General features: G+C 37.1%; 2 protein-coding genes across 5 annotated transcripts in view; both read left to right on the forward strand.

The window, feature by feature from the left end:
- Nucleotides 1-4,975, forward strand: part of PGAP1 (post-GPI attachment to proteins inositol deacylase 1) — a 33,541-nt gene extending 28,566 nt beyond the window's left edge. For all 3 annotated transcript variants that reach the window (XM_052675031.1, XM_052675032.1, XM_052675033.1), the window contains exons 26-27: nucleotides 345-449; nucleotides 1,717-4,975. In XM_052675031.1, the coding sequence (XP_052530991.1) occupies nucleotides 345-449; nucleotides 1,717-1,855 (244 nt within the window). In that variant the 3' untranslated portion in view covers nucleotides 1,856-4,975. The remainder of the gene's footprint in view (nucleotides 1-344; nucleotides 450-1,716) is intronic.
- A 116-nt stretch (nucleotides 4,976-5,091) lies between these two features.
- On the forward strand, nucleotides 5,092-17,341 carry CUNH2orf66 (chromosome unknown C2orf66 homolog). 2 transcript variants are annotated; one of them, XM_052675037.1, is made up of 3 exons: nucleotides 5,092-11,211; nucleotides 14,576-14,720; nucleotides 15,640-17,341. In XM_052675037.1, the coding sequence occupies exons 2-3, from the start codon at nucleotides 14,598-14,600 to the stop codon at nucleotides 15,820-15,822; spliced, it is 306 nt and encodes a 101-aa protein (XP_052530997.1). In that variant the 5' UTR covers nucleotides 5,092-11,211; nucleotides 14,576-14,597; the 3' UTR covers nucleotides 15,823-17,341. The 2 variants fall into 2 exon arrangements, with proteins under 2 accessions (XP_052530997.1, XP_052530998.1); XM_052675038.1 differs by lacking the exon at nucleotides 5,092-11,211 and having other exon boundaries at nucleotides 12,501-14,720; nucleotides 15,640-15,840; nucleotides 17,022-17,341.
- The last annotated feature ends 88 nt before the right edge of the window (nucleotides 17,342-17,429 follow it).

Below are 17,429 nucleotides of genomic sequence, written 5' to 3' on the forward strand. Positions count from 1 at the left end.
TGTCAATAAGGGTGGAAGAAAAGAATCCAAACCTTTGAAGATGCTTACAATTGCAAATAGTTGATTCTTCAGATTGTCTACCTTATTGTAGCATCGAAGAGTGCCGTTAACTTTAACTGTTCTTTCTATGCAAACTGGCTTTAGTTACGATATAAGTAGATGTTAAGAGAACCAATGGTATGTTGAAGAAAGTACCAATTCAAAAATAATTTAAATTCAGCCAGGGATGGCCTTGTTCATTTTATGTTCATCGTTATTAGCACAACTGTGCTTCACAATTGGATTCTATCTCGTGGCCTGGTTTAGAAGTAATATGCCCTTAAAACTAATTCCCTCTTTTGCAGGTACAATGTTAGACTTGACCCTGATCCGTGTAGAGCTACAGCTATTGTACTTATATGCATTTTAGAAATTCTCATGAATTCGAGTGCTTCTGAAGTGAAATCAAGGTACTGTAGCCCAATCCCCAGTTGTTTTACTGTTTATTTCTTACCACGTCAGTTTATGTGTTAAAACTTCATTTGCACTTCACAGTTCTGTAATTATTCAACCTTCACAGAGATGAATAAACTCGCATGTTTTAAGTCTTAAGAACTAGGTAAGATGCAAATGAATGTAGTTCAGGTAAGTGGACAAAAATCACCTGTGTTTACCTTGTGGACTTAAAGTATTTAATATATACAACATCAGTTGCGTAAAGACTTGTTTTAACTGTGGTTTTTTCATTCATTCATTCATGTAATCCTTCTAACTGTTACAGAATCCTACTGTATCTCAAAAATTATTATCTGGAAGTTAAAAGGATAAGTGGACTTAAAACTGTTACAGTTATGTACACGTAACCTCTCCTTATAGGAGAAGTTTTTTTTTTTGAACGTGCCCACATCATGCTTTGTTTGGAGCACTTTGTTGTGCAGTTCTTCCTCTGACATAAAATTAGACATTGTCCCATGAAAAATGTGAGGCATGAAATTGTCTCACAGATTCATATCTCCACAGAAACATCATTGGGCATGCTGCAGCATGTAATAGCAAACTATAACCATCTCAGCTCAGGACTAAAATGTATAGGTGAACTGAAAGAAACGAAATTCCAGCTGAAGAGCATGCAACTTTTATACCATCACTCTCCTTGAGGGGGCTGTGTTTCTTTATTATGATAGTGATCGTATTTTCAGACCCCAAATTGCTGCAGGTTTTTTAAAAAAGTGTTAAATGTTCACCACAGCTAATCCTAGTTATTGTTTCCAAGCACATGAAAGAGCAGAAAATAATCAGGAGTGATTAGCATGGTTCCACCAAGGGGAAGTCATGCCTAACAAACACGAAATCATAAATCTGATGGATGAAAGGGGAGCAGTGGATATTCTCTATCTAGACTTCAGAAAACTTAATACTAAACAGTGTAGTTTATCTTCTTGACCAGTACTTGTTAACTCAAATGATGTAAAACAATGCATATTTCTGTTACTGAGAATTTATTTCTAAATTTACATAATAATAGTGTTAAATGACATTTTATTAGCCTTTTTGCATAATTTCTCTTGCTTATATATTAATTATTTCCCATTGAGCCTGTCTTTTTTTTTTTTCTATTTTAAAAATGGCAAATCCTTGAAATCTATGCATTCATTTTGTAAAGAAAATGAAATAAGGTATTTGGACTCCTGCACATATGGCCACAAAAATGGCAGTTTTTTCTTTCTATTCTTACAGCAAACTCCTGAAGATTGTGGCCAAAGTTCCACTCCTGTTGTCTGTTGCAGTGTTGGCTTTCGGACGAATGCATTTATACAAAGTACCACATTTTGTAACTTTTTCTCTTCTTCTACATGTGCTGTGTTGTGTTGTGTAACATTGGTTTTACATAAGTGCAGTGCAGCCTGGAAAGTTACGGTGGTGAGGGGACGAATTTCAACAAAGGAATGCCTAGACCAACATAACTTGTGTTATATGGGAAAGATTGCTGAAATGCAATTACTTTATGAGAAGCTTTTGGCTCTGTTAGAAAGTTTCTCATGGTGTTCATTTCTTGACTGTGACAATTAAGTGAATTAACTGTGCGTGTGTAAGCACATGAGTTGTATTAATGTTACATCTCAACACTCCGTTTGCCTTGCAGACACTTGGATATTTCACTGTATTTCTTAGTTGAAATAGACTTTTTTTTACTCAATACACTGTACAGTGCGTATGTTCTGGACTTGCTTCTCTTGCAGGTCAGAAGTATGCTGGTTAGACTCAATAAACTTCAAGCACACTGTGACTATCAGAAATACTACACAGCCAAGTATACTTTCAATCATTTTATGCTACATTTAAAAGCTGTCATACTTGTATCTAGTCAAATCAGAATGTACTGCTTCTATAGAGCTGTTATTTCTAGCAAATTACTTGTTCAATTACTGTTAGGTGAGTGAGAGATTAATGAAAGTTTTAAACATTTTCATTTTTGTGAGAGTGAGAAAACAATGACAGTTTGTGTGGCTTTCTATTCTGGAAGCTTACCAGCAGATTCATAAACAACTGGCTGTAATGTTGTTTTAAAACATTGCCGATTTTGTTGGAATTTTGTTGATTCAGAAATGACTCCTTAGACCTCATCCATATGTAGGAGGTAGCAAATTTTAAGGTATGATGCAAGTTGACACTACAGTTGCTATACTGCAGTTTCCAGATAGCCAAGGCAGGGTTCTTTCCTATTGTAAATGGAGAGTCTTCATCTCATGGTAAATGTCCATACAGTGATTTAATATGAAATAGCTGCAACATATAAATCCACGCCTTGCCATACTGTGCTAACTTCCTTCTGTGGATGAGCTCTTAGGTAGTACAAAAAACTGTCTGTAATTATTAGCTCTACATAAAGAATTATCTTAGTGCCTAGATGCTAGTGACTGCCATTTACAACGATGCCTAGAATAGCTGTGTGTAAGGAATTCTATCTCCTGGCATGTGTTTTGCCAACAGAAGAAATCACACTAACCGTTATGTTATTTAAAATGAGGTATTGATTCCATGTAGAGATGAGTGCTACTACTTGCTTCTTTGTTAGCTGTCTCCACTATCTGAGATATGTCATCTTCATATGGGATTACTATGCCAGCTTGATTACCTAATAGGGATAATAACAGGAAATCTGCTACTACTGTCAATTGAGTGTATTCTTAATATAGAGGTAGAGCCTGACCCATTGGTTTAATCTTGTTATTCTTGCCTGAAGTGCCTCAGTTAGTTCTAGCTTGTTCTTAGAGTTAATTCATCTGAGCTGCCTGAAAAGACTTATTAATTCACACAGTGACTTTGAAAATGAACCTATTCTGTCTTATAAACCAATCAGCTATTCAAGCTATCACTTAGTCATTAGAACTGCTCTCAATTGTAGTTAACCAAACCACCTGTTACTGCTGTCAGTAAACTACCTGCTGATCTTTAAGTCTTAACATCCTATTGACAAGATTAGATCATGTGCATAGTGTTAGTAAATCAGAGAAGTTAATTGCATTATATCCTTATACTGTCTAAACAAATGTATGCTACAGTATATGTATAAAAGATAATTTGTGTCCATATATACTTGTAGCTTGATTTAGCCTAGAGGTTTCTTTTCAGGCACAGAAGAATAGAGTAGTTTTCCTACTTTCAGGTGGCTGTTAGTGTGATGGACAGTGACAGAACTGCAGAGGAGTTGGTAAAAGGCCATCTGTAAAATGTGCAAAGGTCTGATTTCTGTGAAAGATCATTTCCTTGGCATTCATGGTCCCTTTGGCCTACTACTGTATTTTGCTTCCTATTTTGGTTTGCCATTTTTATCACTTCTTCATGCGTGAACCCATTTGTTGGAGCTGTTGGAATGATCAGAATAAGGAGAGCAAACAGTCTCAAGATGTGGTAACTTCCAAAATCTGGCGGTGCATGAAACATACCAAATCACAACAGCATAGAGTAACACCATTTTTCTTATTTAATGGTATTCTTGTAAGCTGGGAATTTTGTTGATGTTGCTATCGTTCCTCATGAAATGGGTTACAAAATGTTATGTTGTGATTCTTATGTGATTTTGAAGGCGTAGGTAGGAATGGAAAGATATAATCCTTAGTCTGAGATCCCAGGTCTGTTGAGGTTTTCAGACTTTTCTCTCTCTTCTGTTGATGCTTCCTTTTCCAAAGGTCATTCACTTTCACAGGGGGAAGAAGTAGGTAGTCTTACTGCAAATTTGGATTTTGTATGCTTTGTGTATCGTTGCTAGATGAAAAACGTGCTCTCAGAGATGTGCACTAAGGTTTTGCAGTGACTGAGGACTGTCTAACTGCTGTTTGAGAGATGAGGGTTCTAATCTCAGCTAGATTCCCTGTATAATCAGTAGAGGGGATTAGGACAAATGTCAATTCATCCAGTTCTAAGAAAAGATTTTACAGATTTCCAAAATAGTTTTTCAGATAAATAGTGTGATTGTACTTATGGAGAAAAGACTTCTGTTCTACAGATTTTCTAGTTCGGCCACCTCCCTCATTACAGTCTCAGCAGAAATGTGGGCTAACCCACATTTTTAATTGGCTGTATGACAAAGTATAAATATTACCAGAGCACCTTTTTGTATGAGTGGACATTTATAAAACAGCTTTTGGGAAATACATTCTCTCAATACCTTTAAATCATAATTCCAGTTTACTCTTCCAACTATCTGAAGTTACTGGAGAAGATCAAGACAAGCTATTTCATGATGATTTAAAGCTCCATGCTGAAAGGAGCATCTCTGCTAACTCCCACTCCAAGTTTGTTGTTCTGTTCCTTTTTAGAAGTTGAGATACTAATTCTGCAGAACCACTGTGGATGTTTGCCTCGTTTACGTGGAGATCATACCATGTAAAACAAAGACTTTGTGGCTCATATGTCAGGAGACAATCAAAATAATAATGTGTGCCTCCCTTATGTTTTTGTAAGCTGTTAGAAGGGGATTAAAAAAAAAAAAGAACAGAGAGTACCAAATGTCACTAAGTGGAGCAGAATCTTTCTTTCTTATTCTGCTGCAGTAATAGCTATACCTATAGCTATCAGTTCACAAAATATTTGTATTTGTAAGGTAAGGAAAAGGTGTTATTTCTTAACTGGAACTACAGATGGTGATATCTGCAGGATTGATTTAAAGCTGGTTGCAGAATGTCACATTTTTGAATCATCTGAAAAGGGGATTTGTCTTCTTTTGTTATTGTTGTTATGTAAGGGGAAAAAAAAACAACCACAGTAAATGAAATGCCATTTAATTTTATTTCTAATACTTGAAGTTCTGCTCTGATGGTTTCTTTTTTTGAGCTGATACATATAGAAATTTATTCCAAAGTACTCATTTGCAAAGTTAAAATGAAATGAACAAAGCTGACAAGTGTAGTTGTATTGCAGAAAGAATGGGGGCTACCTGTGTGCTAAAGAGAGCTTTTTAACTACCTGGGCCACCCTTATAGTCATTCTTTAAACAAAATGATAATAATAATAATACCTTGATACTGAAAGTAAACAAACAAGAGGCAACGAAAAGCATTATTTTATAGGTTGGTATTTGATATAAAGTCTAATTTTCCATCTGTTTGCCAGTAACAAGGTTGTAAACCTGTCACTTAGCTTTTTTTTCCCCTAAAGTCTGATACATCTCCTTCAGATCTTGACAGGATGAACAAAGCTGATTTGTTGCCTGTGCATAAAATGAATATTTGGGAAGCCTTTTTGATCAAGTTGATGAAGTTCAATGCATTGATGAGTGTGCTGATAAGGAAAAAGTTTTGTGTGTTTATACTGAGAAAAAGTGCAGCCATTTACAGACCCTTAACGCCCTGAGCTACTGAAAATGGTTTTGAAAGCAGTGATCGTGTGTGTACAGTAACTGTGCTGCTGTTTCAACTCACCAAGCCAGTAGAAAACTGTTAGCTGCAGAAGAGACTGAGGTCAATGCTTTTTACATGTCATGGTGAATGTTAATTGCTTAATTTTCAGGTTTGGCTCTTTACATCTCCTTTTCAGGGAGACATGATCAAACTAGCCTTTATAAGCACTTAGCACTGCACCCTAAGTGGTTCTAAATCTTCTATCACCATACCTTTAGGGGAGCTGTGTTTCTGTCACCAAAGCTGTGTGCTGCTCTTACATACCTCTGCAAAAGTGTACCAATGAGTGACAGTTGAGAAGCAGATTCATTTTTGATGTCAGAGTAAAATAGTTTTTCTACCTTTTCCTAGAGCTATAAGCTAGTATTCATAGTGAAATACTTGAAGTCTCTTAAAGATTATTTGACAAACCTATTACAAATATGTATTTTTTATTTATGGAAGAATGTATTCAAAACTTCTAATTGGGACATTGAAAGATAAAATAATAAGTATACATTTAATCTTATTATAAGCATTCCATTTTTTTTAAAACAAATATGACTATTTAGAAAATTCTATAACTTCTACTGAAGTCTGCCCACCACTTCAGTTCTTCAGTTATGTCTAAGCATGGAACTGCTTCAAATATGTGCTCATGGCATTATAGCCTAGAAACCAAAGTCAAAGCTGTGACATTTAGACTGCAAGTTGTTTTAAGATTTAGGGTATCATTCTGTGTTCTTATATGCATGCAGGTTTTGCAAGTCAATCTCTCATAAAAGATCTTTTAAGCTCAATTTCTCTGCGGTTCTTGATGGGTTGTGGTCTAAATTCTCTTAGAAATGTGTAGTATCAGAGCTAATTTTGTCTCTCTGAAGTTTGGGAATGGTACGCAAAAGCTTGTTACTTTGCAGTACGTTATTCCAATTGCTCCTTCCATACAGAGTTATCCTTCATTTGCTCCATCCTTCTGCTATAGCACCAGTCTAGAGGTTTGCAGTAATAGCAGGCACTGCAGATGATGTAGTGAAGATCTGTCTGTCCTGTAGGCTGTTGCTTTTTTTGAAGTCTTTCATGCTCATTGAACTACCAATGAAGATTTTGCTTTCCTCCAAATTCTTAAATTACTTCAAGGCTTATATTAAATGTTTAGATGGGTACCTTTTTATATGTTAAAAGCACTCTTTTGGGATCAACTCGGGCTTCTCTATTTCCCATTCATGTCACTCTAAGTGTGAAAACAGTATTAGACACCAGTACCTGACAACTGAAATATTTTACAGAAGTCTGCAAAAGTAGACCTGAGATGCATAATGAATGCCAGACCAAAACTGAAAATGTGGAATTCCTCACTGTGTCTGTGACTTGAAACCACCAAAACACCACCACCACAAAACAACAGAACCCACAACCGTGTGCCTTAAACCACTAAATGAATACACACTAACTGTAGCCTGTGAACTTGTGTAGCCTTGTTTTTCTTTTTTTGAAATCAAAGGTAGTCGTGTGCATCGTACTGATAATTGGTTTGAGGAAAGTCATTTTTAATTTGTTATTTTATTTTTTTTTAACTACATTTACAGGCATTAAGGTTTATGAGAAGTGCAATGCACTTACGGTTTGGAATCACACCACCCAAAGGCAGGAAACTTTAGCTCACCTTAATTTCTCATTTCTTTCTATAATGGCAAAGAAAATGAAGGGGAAAAATTCACGTCATCTTCTACATCTTTGTAGGAATTTTTCAAATTTATTTTCTTTAGAACTGTAGCTCAAGCAAAGTGCTTTATTTTAGTCATTAAGCATCAACATCTACTCAAAGTGGTAGAGTTGAGAGGCAGGGATGCATTTGTTTGCGAGCTTTCAGACATTTGAATAAGGAATTTCATGTTTTAGGAAAAATGTCTAAGTTAGAAAAAACAAGTTCTGCTCTTAAATCATCAGAAAGAAATATTCATGCTCTTAAAATCCTGCTTTGATGTAGTAAAAAATAAAATTGAATTCTTACTGTTTAGCATGAGGAAATTGAGGGAAAGCCACTTCTCTATGACTGTATATTTGGAACAAAATCCCCAAAATTCTTTTTTATTCCCAGCAATAGTACTAAGTAAAACTTGTTCTTGAATAAAGGTGTCATATCTGGGATACTATCAGTGGGCTGTAGACGTTGAGATGTGCACGCAAAATGATTTCATCTCAGCTCATCACAGTAATTGGTGGCAATACAAATCAGTTCATAACTTTCTTTTATTGAGATATAACATGAATCTGGCTGCTGCAATGCTGTTTTCATTGTGGAATAGCAGAAAACATGTGGTTTGTTTGTTTGTTTGTTTTTGTCAGCCCTACTGATTCCTTTGAGTAGCCTCTGAGTTCAGGACTGTTAGAACTTTTTCCAGTCACCTATGTGTCTCTTCTTTGTTCTGTGCTGGTGTTGTTCCAGTCATCCTAGTAATGGTGGACTTCCTGGCTACAGTAATACTAGTGTGAAAATCATTGAGAGGGCCAAGCTACTTTTAAGGCTTTTATGTATGATAATGAATCTAGAAAAAATGTGCAAACCTAGTAACTTAATTCCTTTGTTGCCCTTTCACTGTTTTTTTCCAAGCACAAGGACAGAATAATGTTGGACAGAATACTTACTTTGGGTGATGGGCAACCAACTGGGGATTGATGGTTGTTTGTGTTAAGCAAGCTTAAAGCATTGAAAAGCATTAGTTTTTTTGAGAAATCTTATCAGTTACTAAGCAACCTAACTTTTTTTTCCTTCTTGTTTTGAGTTCTTATATAGCTACTGTAAGCCTGGTATTTAAAGTGGAGCTAACTCTAACAGTTACAGGTGTCTATAGTTGTTAACATGGTCTTATCAATAAATGTTTAGCTAACACTATAATATTGTGCTTATTAAAAGAGGTATAACTGAATTCTCAGATACATCTGCTTTGTGTGATAAGCTTGAGCCAAGTCTTTGTCCTGTGAGATGCTGAGAAAATCTTGGAATATAGCTATCTTCAGCTAATGTTTAAATTAGTGAAAGCTGTTCATGTGAGTCATTCAAAACTATGCTTTTAAATACTGGTCCTTTTTCATTAAGGGCAACTTGAATGAGAGCTACACCGGGACTTTCATGTTTTGATGGTTTCCATGTCTGTTGTGTATAATTCATATTGTTGTAACATGTTTTGTTTTGTTTTTTTTTATACACTAGTGTGCATGATATAAAAGTACACTGTATACTATAAGCTTTGCTAAGTAAACACTTCTGTATATTTTTGTATGGTGTTTTGACATGGTTGCATTAGTACAAATGGTGGTAATTCACACCAAGTGCCACTTACCAATCATGCTCTGTGGAGTGTTGTGAATGTTACCTGTACATTTGTTGTACAAACACGCTAATGAGTGTTGTGATGAACATCTGCCTTTAGTCTTTGCTCAGGTACTGATGTGGAGCAGTTCGGTGCTTTACCTTCTAACTTGTAATACTTGGGATTCTAAGCAGAAAATAAAATCAGTGAACAAAAACATTGTGGTTAGAGCATTGCTTTCCATAATGGACTCTCTTTTTTCACATCTTAAGCAGAATGCAGTAAAGGTCATGCTTGATGAAGCCTGTCTCAATATCTTAACTTGTGCATCTTATGCTTTTACATCTGTCTAGCTATCTTGAATGGGAAATATAATAGAATGAAAAAAATATCTGTTGAATAATGTAGTTTATATACAGCATCGTGTGTGTGAAACTTGTTCTGTAATTAGCCTAATCAGATTTAAGTTTGCCTCTCATTTTAGAACAAGGCTTTTACTGTTTTGAGAGAACTTGCTTGAGACTGAATGTGCAACACAGTGAGCATAGAAAGTAATGCAAACACACTCAAGTATTACCATGCCACAGTGACTATGTCATTACCACAGCAACTTTCTAAGGACTTGATTTATTGAAGATATGCTTCTACATAGGCAATTTGAGAAAAACCCAGTGCTTTGATCACATTTGATCACATTCAAAAATGCAGGACGCTGACATCTGCCTTGGAAAGCGCTTATTAAACGAGGTGCTGTTCTCCAAGGAGGAATCAATGTAGTCCAATACGTGTAAGTGTACTGAAAGTATATTAATATGATTGTGTACTAATGTTTGACTTTGGAAGAACTGTAACATATTGGCAAAGAAAAAAATGGCATTAAGTTTTAGCAGACTTAGATCAAATAATTTTTAGTGTAAATGCTTTTAGCTTAGAAAGTAATAATACAAGTTTATAGAGTTTTCAGGGTTTTTTTTAAGACAACTTATAGAAAATACGTTCTAATTGAATCTGTTGATTATCCACGTGCTTCATCAGTCAGCCTCCCTGTCTGAATTCTGTTAGGGGATACCATAACAGCCCTAAAGCAATAACACTTGCTGCAAATTTACAGATGTCCTCGACATGCTTTACTGGTTGAATATACTGCATATCCCCCACAGCTTTCTTTTGGAGTAAATCAAATGAATGGAAAAAAATTGAAGTAAAAATAAAGCAGTGGCTGGAATAAAACTGCTGCTGTTCTTGCTTTTTGATATTTGTTTATTTAAGTTAAATAAAGAACTGAAATGTAAGCCCAAACTGTAAACCAAGTTGGTTTTTTTTTCTTTCCCTTACTGTCATTGCCTCTAGAGGAAAAATACCACTTCTTCTTGATTACATAAGTTTGTGAACACTCCTGGAGAGGGAAAGGAGGATTGTGAGGAGAGGTGATCACATCAAGATCGGAGGTTTGGAAGGGTTTGAGCAAACAGCACTGACCAATCTGTTTTATGGCTATTCTGTCTGACACCAAATTGTAACGGCCTGCTGAAACTTTGCCCCAACAACACTGAGGGATGTCTGCAATTGCAGTGGTCATGGTGTGAAGCAATGATGTCAGAACTAAGACAGGAAGTCCCAGGGGGAGAACATTAATATTTATAAAGAAGACAATGTATTAGAAACAAGAGGTAAATAGCTGGTATTGAAACACTGATTTACAAAACAGTAAATCAGTTCCAGATGTTCAAACTGGTGAAATGATTAAGGAACAAAATGATGTGGATAGCTGAGTATTATGAACTGCTGTAGAGAAGAAACAGTTCTAAGATAAATAGGTCTAAAATAAACTTGGTGGGATGGGATTCGGGTTAGGAAGATCTGTTTTTTAGGCAGTAGAACTGAATCATCTGTGCTTTCTTTACCACTGCTGTGTGCTAACAGCCCGCCACCTGAAGTGTTATTGGGCTCTGACTAATGAAGATGGGGCACTGGACCTGCATTTACCAAGGGAAGAGTGGAGGAAAGTAAAGCTGTGTGTGTACACCTGTGCTTACTTGATGGTAAGTAAATGAAAAGAGCTGATTAGAGACCTGTTGACCTTAACAGTGAGTACCATCAAAGAGTTCAAACAGAAATGACTTATGACTAAATTTAGGTGGAATTTCAAATTTAGCTGTGTGTTTCTTGTCTTAAAATAAGCCACCTCTTCGCTTTAAAGATACTGACTGTGCATATACACAGGGCTCAAATGTGCGTTAACCGCCTAATTATACACTGAGTGTAAGAGGAATCAACTGAAGATTTTTGGGTTTTCTTTCTTAAGTTAATATCACTTTGGTGAAATGTTATCAGCTGATGTTTCAGTATATCTCAGTTTTGGAATTTATTCAGGAAGCACCAGAAATAAAATTCTGAACCGAGTTCCTGGCTGCAGAGACTGGGGTCTCAGCAAAAAGAAACCAAAGACTGACAGAAAGCAATTGGAGTCATGATGAGGAAGATTCAGAAATATTCTTCAACAGGAGCAAGTTTTGTGGAGAGAAGATCGTTCAGATTCCTATCTGGGAGAGAGAAAGAAAGGAGAATCCCAAACAACTATTCTAAGTTCCCTTGATCGTAAGTAATTAGGTGTTCTACCTTAAGGTCTCCCTGCCAGTTAAGGTGGTGGCTCTGAAGTGGCTGCTGAGTAACTGAACTGTATGTTGGAAAGAAGTTGGGATGTTGTCATGCTTTTTTTTTTTTTTTAAGCTGTTCATTAAAACATCTAAAATTGCGTTATCATCATAAAATTCACACCTGCTATTTCCCTTCATAACTGTATTTTACATCTGCTCTTCTATCTCTAAGAAAAACAGTTAATTCTCCTTGTGTCTGATTATGCAGCTCCTCTCTTTTTTAAATGCTATACAAATTGGTTCTTTCCTTCAGAACTTGAGAGGTAGCTCGTTCCTAAGATTGTTTAGAATTGATCTTCGAGGCAGATGGATTGGGAAATGAGTGTACTCTGTGTTTTAAACTTCCTGTAATTTCCATTTGATATCTTAACTCAGCACAAGACTAAGGGCATTTAGTCTGAAAAACCCAAAATATAAATAAAATACATCATCTTTTGGCAATAAAATCAAACAAAACCAACAAAAGCAGCTGGGCTTAAATAACTGGAGGGCAGCAGCTTTTACACAAAGCTAAGGAAATCAGAAGACTGCTGTGGGATATTAGTGCTAAATTCTGAGCTACACACAATTGTGGATATCTGATGAGAAGGATAGAACTTGCCTATAGATGTTATTTCACTGGGAAGTCCTCATTTTATGGACAGGGAGTTGCGATGCAGAGGATCATGGCATGGCGGTTGTTAAATATGTAGGCTGGAGTAGGCTAGGAATGGTTCCCAAACCAAATATACCAACCAAAGCCTGTTTTTCAAGTAAAGAGATATATTATACTACTTTACTCTGATTTTAGATGAAAATGTCAAAGTAACAGTGTTCCTGTATTGGAACATTATGCAAACTGGTTTCTGTGCTCTTTCAGTTTCGGCTTGAAATTTTGGAACTACATTGGGTTGTGCAAAATTGAAGATATCTCACACTTTGACATGATGAAGAGAGATACTTTTTTTTTTTTTCCAACAAGAAAGGACTGGTCAAGGTGTGTGTTTTGCAGGATAAATGGTGCAAAAATATGCTTTCAGTAATTCACTAACTGTCCGCACAGTCCTGAAGCTCGGGTAGAAAAATAACTTGCGTCCCATGTTGTTAGCAAGCAGATGAAAACACTCATGTTTTTGTCTAACAAAATGGAACTGGAAAGTAGTGACTACCTGAAAAAGTAGGAAATAAGAAAGTTTCCTTACTGGTTTTTCTCTTGCTAGTGCTATTCTGGCACTGATGAGTCTATGAACTATTGATGAGTCTGTTATCAGAAAGTTCCATTTTGACAGGAGTAACTGATTGAGTTTGATGAATATATAATAATTTTATAATATTATTGTTTTTCAGTGTTTTTTTTTCAACCTTTAGAATTTAGGTTTAGAATAATATACAAGCTGAATAGCACAAATTATACTTGTATGGATTACTGCAACTATGAAACTAATACTGCTGGGAATTTTTTACCCTATGAAAGTACGGGTAGGATAAAGATTTATCTTAACAAAAAATTAGTTTTAAAATATCTCTTTAGAGATCTATCTTATTATACTAACCAAAATATCACTTAAATAGGAGAGAGAAGTGTGCAATGAATGTATAGGCAAAAAAAATCAAGCAGCGTTGAGCTAGAGGATGCTACAAAATAAGGCCAAGACAAATTAACATAGTTGTTTTTGCAGGCTTTGTCTTAGCTTGTAGCATCACTGGAGGATACTGACTGCTGATAAAATCAGGGTAGGAAAGCAACACTTTAATTAAAATACTATGAATTTGGAAACAGTCTCTGCTTTTCTCTGTCTCCTGCATCAAGAAAATGATCTATATCTCATCTTGCTTGAAAACCATTCTACCAGCTGTAATTACTTGTCACCTTTCTAAAGATACCAAAAATTATTTTCAATTAAAACCAGTATTTTGATACAGCTCTGCTATCTCTGCTGGAAATAGTTTTAAACTTCCTCTATGCTTACCGCCAATTTTCTGCAATACAGCGTTAGGAGGAGGAATTTGCACTGCAGTGTTCAATAGCAACAGGTCTTAAGAGTATTAAAGATGAAATTCTCAAGGGTCTTTATGTCATGGATGGAAATGGAATCATTACTGTATTTTTGAACTTCTGCTAACGTCACTGACACCCACCTACAGTCCACTAGAAATATAAGTGCAGAGATCAGCTCATTCACAGATCACAAGGAGACTAAGCAAGAAGGGCAAGCCAGAGCAAGAATCACTGGTAAGCTTTATTTTAAAGAGAGTGAAAGGTAGAATGCGATTATCTTTTTATTTTTTCTTGACTGAAGGTGTGAAACTGTTCTCCAGTATCTTATGCCAGACTGTGCTATTATTACACTTATTAATATATGTAGTACATTCTCCTTTTGTGCAGTTTTAAAAATTGAGCTATCTGGATCTCAGGCCACAGTTTTGCATTATCCTTGGAGCCTGTAGACTGGACGCTTTAACTATTCAGCCAGTGAAAATGGTTGTATTGTAATTGCAAATGTAAATTTAAAATGGAAATATCCTCTCCTAAGCATCAAACCGGTCCCTTCCAGAAAGAAACCAGTATCTAGAAGTAACTTTGATATGGGAAAGCTTATTTACTTCCTAGTACATTAGCACAGAACCTAGAAAGTTCATGGCACACAGATTTAATCTGTAGAAAGCAGATTTTCCTTGCCATGGATGAGTGATTTCCAGAACTGCTCTGGATTGCTTTCTTTGGTGGTGGTGACAGTTCTGTAGGGCTGGTGCTTTGTCCTTCTTGCAGATAGTCTGTTCATCTCTTCGACATGTGGAAAGTGGTGCTCCTGGGACTATATGCAATGCTGGCTGTCAGAGGACTGACAAAGGGTGCTCCTTTCGAACCAGAAGAAAAATGGAAACCTCTAGATAATCCCAGAAACAGAGACTTGGTAAGGAAATGCTGCAAGAAACAAAGTCTACGTTTTGTGGTTTGGTTTGTTGGTTGTTTTTTTTTTTCCATTTTCCATCACAATAATTTTTGCCCATTAAATTTAATGGCAAGAGGGTTTAGTAACTATGCACTTGACACAGTAAGTACAAGTGGCTGAGCATTCTTCAGTGCACATGTACCCCTTAACTGAAGATGCATTCTCAGCGTGCAGTAATGCACGTAACTTGCTCACATCTTCAGCAGTTTTAGTTAGATTATACTGCTGCTGCTTTTATAAACCTGAAGATGAGAGATTATTATGTTTCTCTTGAAAGTGTACTGCTGGTTACACGCTGCATCTTAAGCACGTTTCCATCTGACACATCCTTGTGAATAGTGGCTGAAGATCTAAAAATTAATTAGGAACTGAGGAAATATAATTAAGGCAATGTTTGCAAGATCTCATAAGGAATTTGTGAGGGGGGAAAAAATCAGTTTCCCACAGTTTTTACAACTGTTTAAAGGAGAATTGACTAAATTTTCCTACTTTCAAGCAATCTAAAGGGCCAATTCACATCAATTGTGCACCGTTGCTAGCTCTTAGAGAACATTCCATGCTGTTAAAGGTACTAAAGGTACTCTAAGAGGTACTGCTTGCCCTCAGCAAGAGTTTTGCCATATCTACTTCATAAAGGTTATGGCTTGAATCCTCTGTGGCTCAGTGGGGAACACAGACTACCAGTGAAATGTTGGTGGTCTTGGAACAGCACATAAGATGTAAAGCCATGGACAGATCAGACATGTCCGAATTATATTGCTTATATCACAGCAGTTTATGATCAAAATAGATAATTTCATCCCAGATAGGAGGGGATTGTTTCAGTAGAAATAATCAATCAGTTGGGCATACTCAGTTTTCACTTATGAAATATGTTCAGTTTTTCAGAACGCTCCAGGCATACTTTTCCGGTCGGGGTCTCGATCTCAGAAATTTCCCAGCTACTTTCACTGTGAACAATGAAGGACCAAGGCCGGTCATGTTCTACTCAGATCCCATTGCTTCTGCGTTTGCAGATTATGAAGAAAGGAAAAATTCTTTTCCAAACGACTTGAAAGGCTAAAAGATGCTGCCGACCAAGGTAAAAGAGGATGCTTTTACATGTAAGCCAGGGAAATCCTTGAGTTTCAAGCAATTCTCAATTCCATCTGACATATAAAAACAACTTGTTCTTCAGATGCAATTAAGCGTGACACCTTAACTCGTGCCTGAAGTTGTTTTGAAATTGACGAGGTTGAGATATGTGAGGTATTTACTGCTTTTGTAACAGCACACATTGTGCTTGTGCAGATCTACGTAGCCTGTGGTCTTATCTTTATTTTCATTTGGAGAAAGATGTTGAAAATGTACAGATACTAAAGAAAACCCACCTTATCTATATAAATTATAGATTGAGACTGTTGATTTCCTGTCATGCATGTATCAAAATGCATTTATACATAAGATACTGCACTAACAAAGCATATGGTATTTGTATCTGTCTGTGCATACTGCTTCCTTTACTTCTACCACTAAAATTGAAGGTTGAATAAAGTAATTGTGAGCTCATTCACACTTCTCCATAAATACGAAATAAAGGTGAAGAGGGCCAAACTTTGAGTTATTAATAAATGCAGCCTCAGTTTATAGCAAGTACTTCTGAGCTGTTTTATCTATGCACAGCTATACTCTGTAGCAAATAAATGATCTTGTAGCTCATTTTGAAAGTCAGTGAATACTGCTGATTGTGAAGAAAGGCTAACAATTGTTTTCTCCTGTTTTATAAGTAGGTGAAGATCTCAGTCAGATTTGAATGTAAGAACTTAGGTGATTTGTGCAGTGTTTGACAGAGATTAATTTGTTATCAGTGTTCAGTTTTGGATTTTTAGGTCTGCTTAACTGTTTCTATTCCTGAACTGTAGGTACAGCTCTACTGTTCCTCTTTGTACGAATAACAGTCAAGATTGGCATTCAGATGTTAATATCCAAGTTTTCTTTTTTACCAAGTTATTCTCAGTAATCAAATCCAACACAAAAAAAAGCCCGGTACTGTGAGCTCTGTGCATGACGAATAGGTTAGGACTGGACGCGAGCAGGGATGCTGTCACTGTGCCATGCCACAGCAGTGCTGAGAGAACTACCGCAGGAATCGGCGCTGTGTAATTCAGCACGGCCACGGTTCCCTCCAACCTTACGAGCGGGGTCTGGTCGCCGTGGTCAGAGCAGGGTGCTGCGCTGAGTGCTTCGCGACGTGCCTCACGCCTTGTTTCCCCTCTCTTTCAGGTGTTAGCTTTCGGACTTCACGCCAGGCGCTCACCTCCACGGCGAAGTGCTGCCGCCTTGCCTTCTTCCCTGCTCGCCGGCAGTTTAAACGTCCCCTCCGCCCCAGCTCTCGCCCTGAGGCGGGTCGCCTCGCTACCATTCCCATTTGCTGTCCGTTGGTGTTACGCGTGGTGCTTGGGGGCAGCGCTGGCTGTGTTTATGTCCGAATAAACGGGGAATACCACCCTTGTTCAAAATAGGTAAATAAACGTGACCTTCCGGCCTCCCGGAGCTAGGCGGTGTGAGATGCGGGCGGGGAGGGCGTTAGATATTATTTTACCAGCAGCGTACCGCTCTGCGGGGAGATGAACGCCTGGGCACCCCGCGAGCGGCCCTCGCACTGCGGAGGCGCGCTCCCCGGACGCCGTG

This window comes from Tympanuchus pallidicinctus, unplaced genomic scaffold (assembly GCF_026119805.1).
Source record: "Tympanuchus pallidicinctus isolate F22 unplaced genomic scaffold, pur_lepc_1.0 scaffold15, whole genome shotgun sequence".
In the NCBI taxonomy this organism is placed as follows: Eukaryota; Metazoa; Chordata; class Aves; order Galliformes; family Phasianidae; genus Tympanuchus; species Tympanuchus pallidicinctus.

Coding starts and splice junctions, on each gene's coding strand:
- CUNH2orf66 (XM_052675037.1), top strand. CDS start 14,598: ATGTGGAAAGTGGTGCTCCTGGGACTATATGCAATGCTGGCTGTCAGA. Junction 14,721..15,639: donor ATCCCAGAAACAGAGACTTG/GTAAGGAAATGC, acceptor AAATATGTTCAG/TTTTTCAGAACGCTCCAGGC.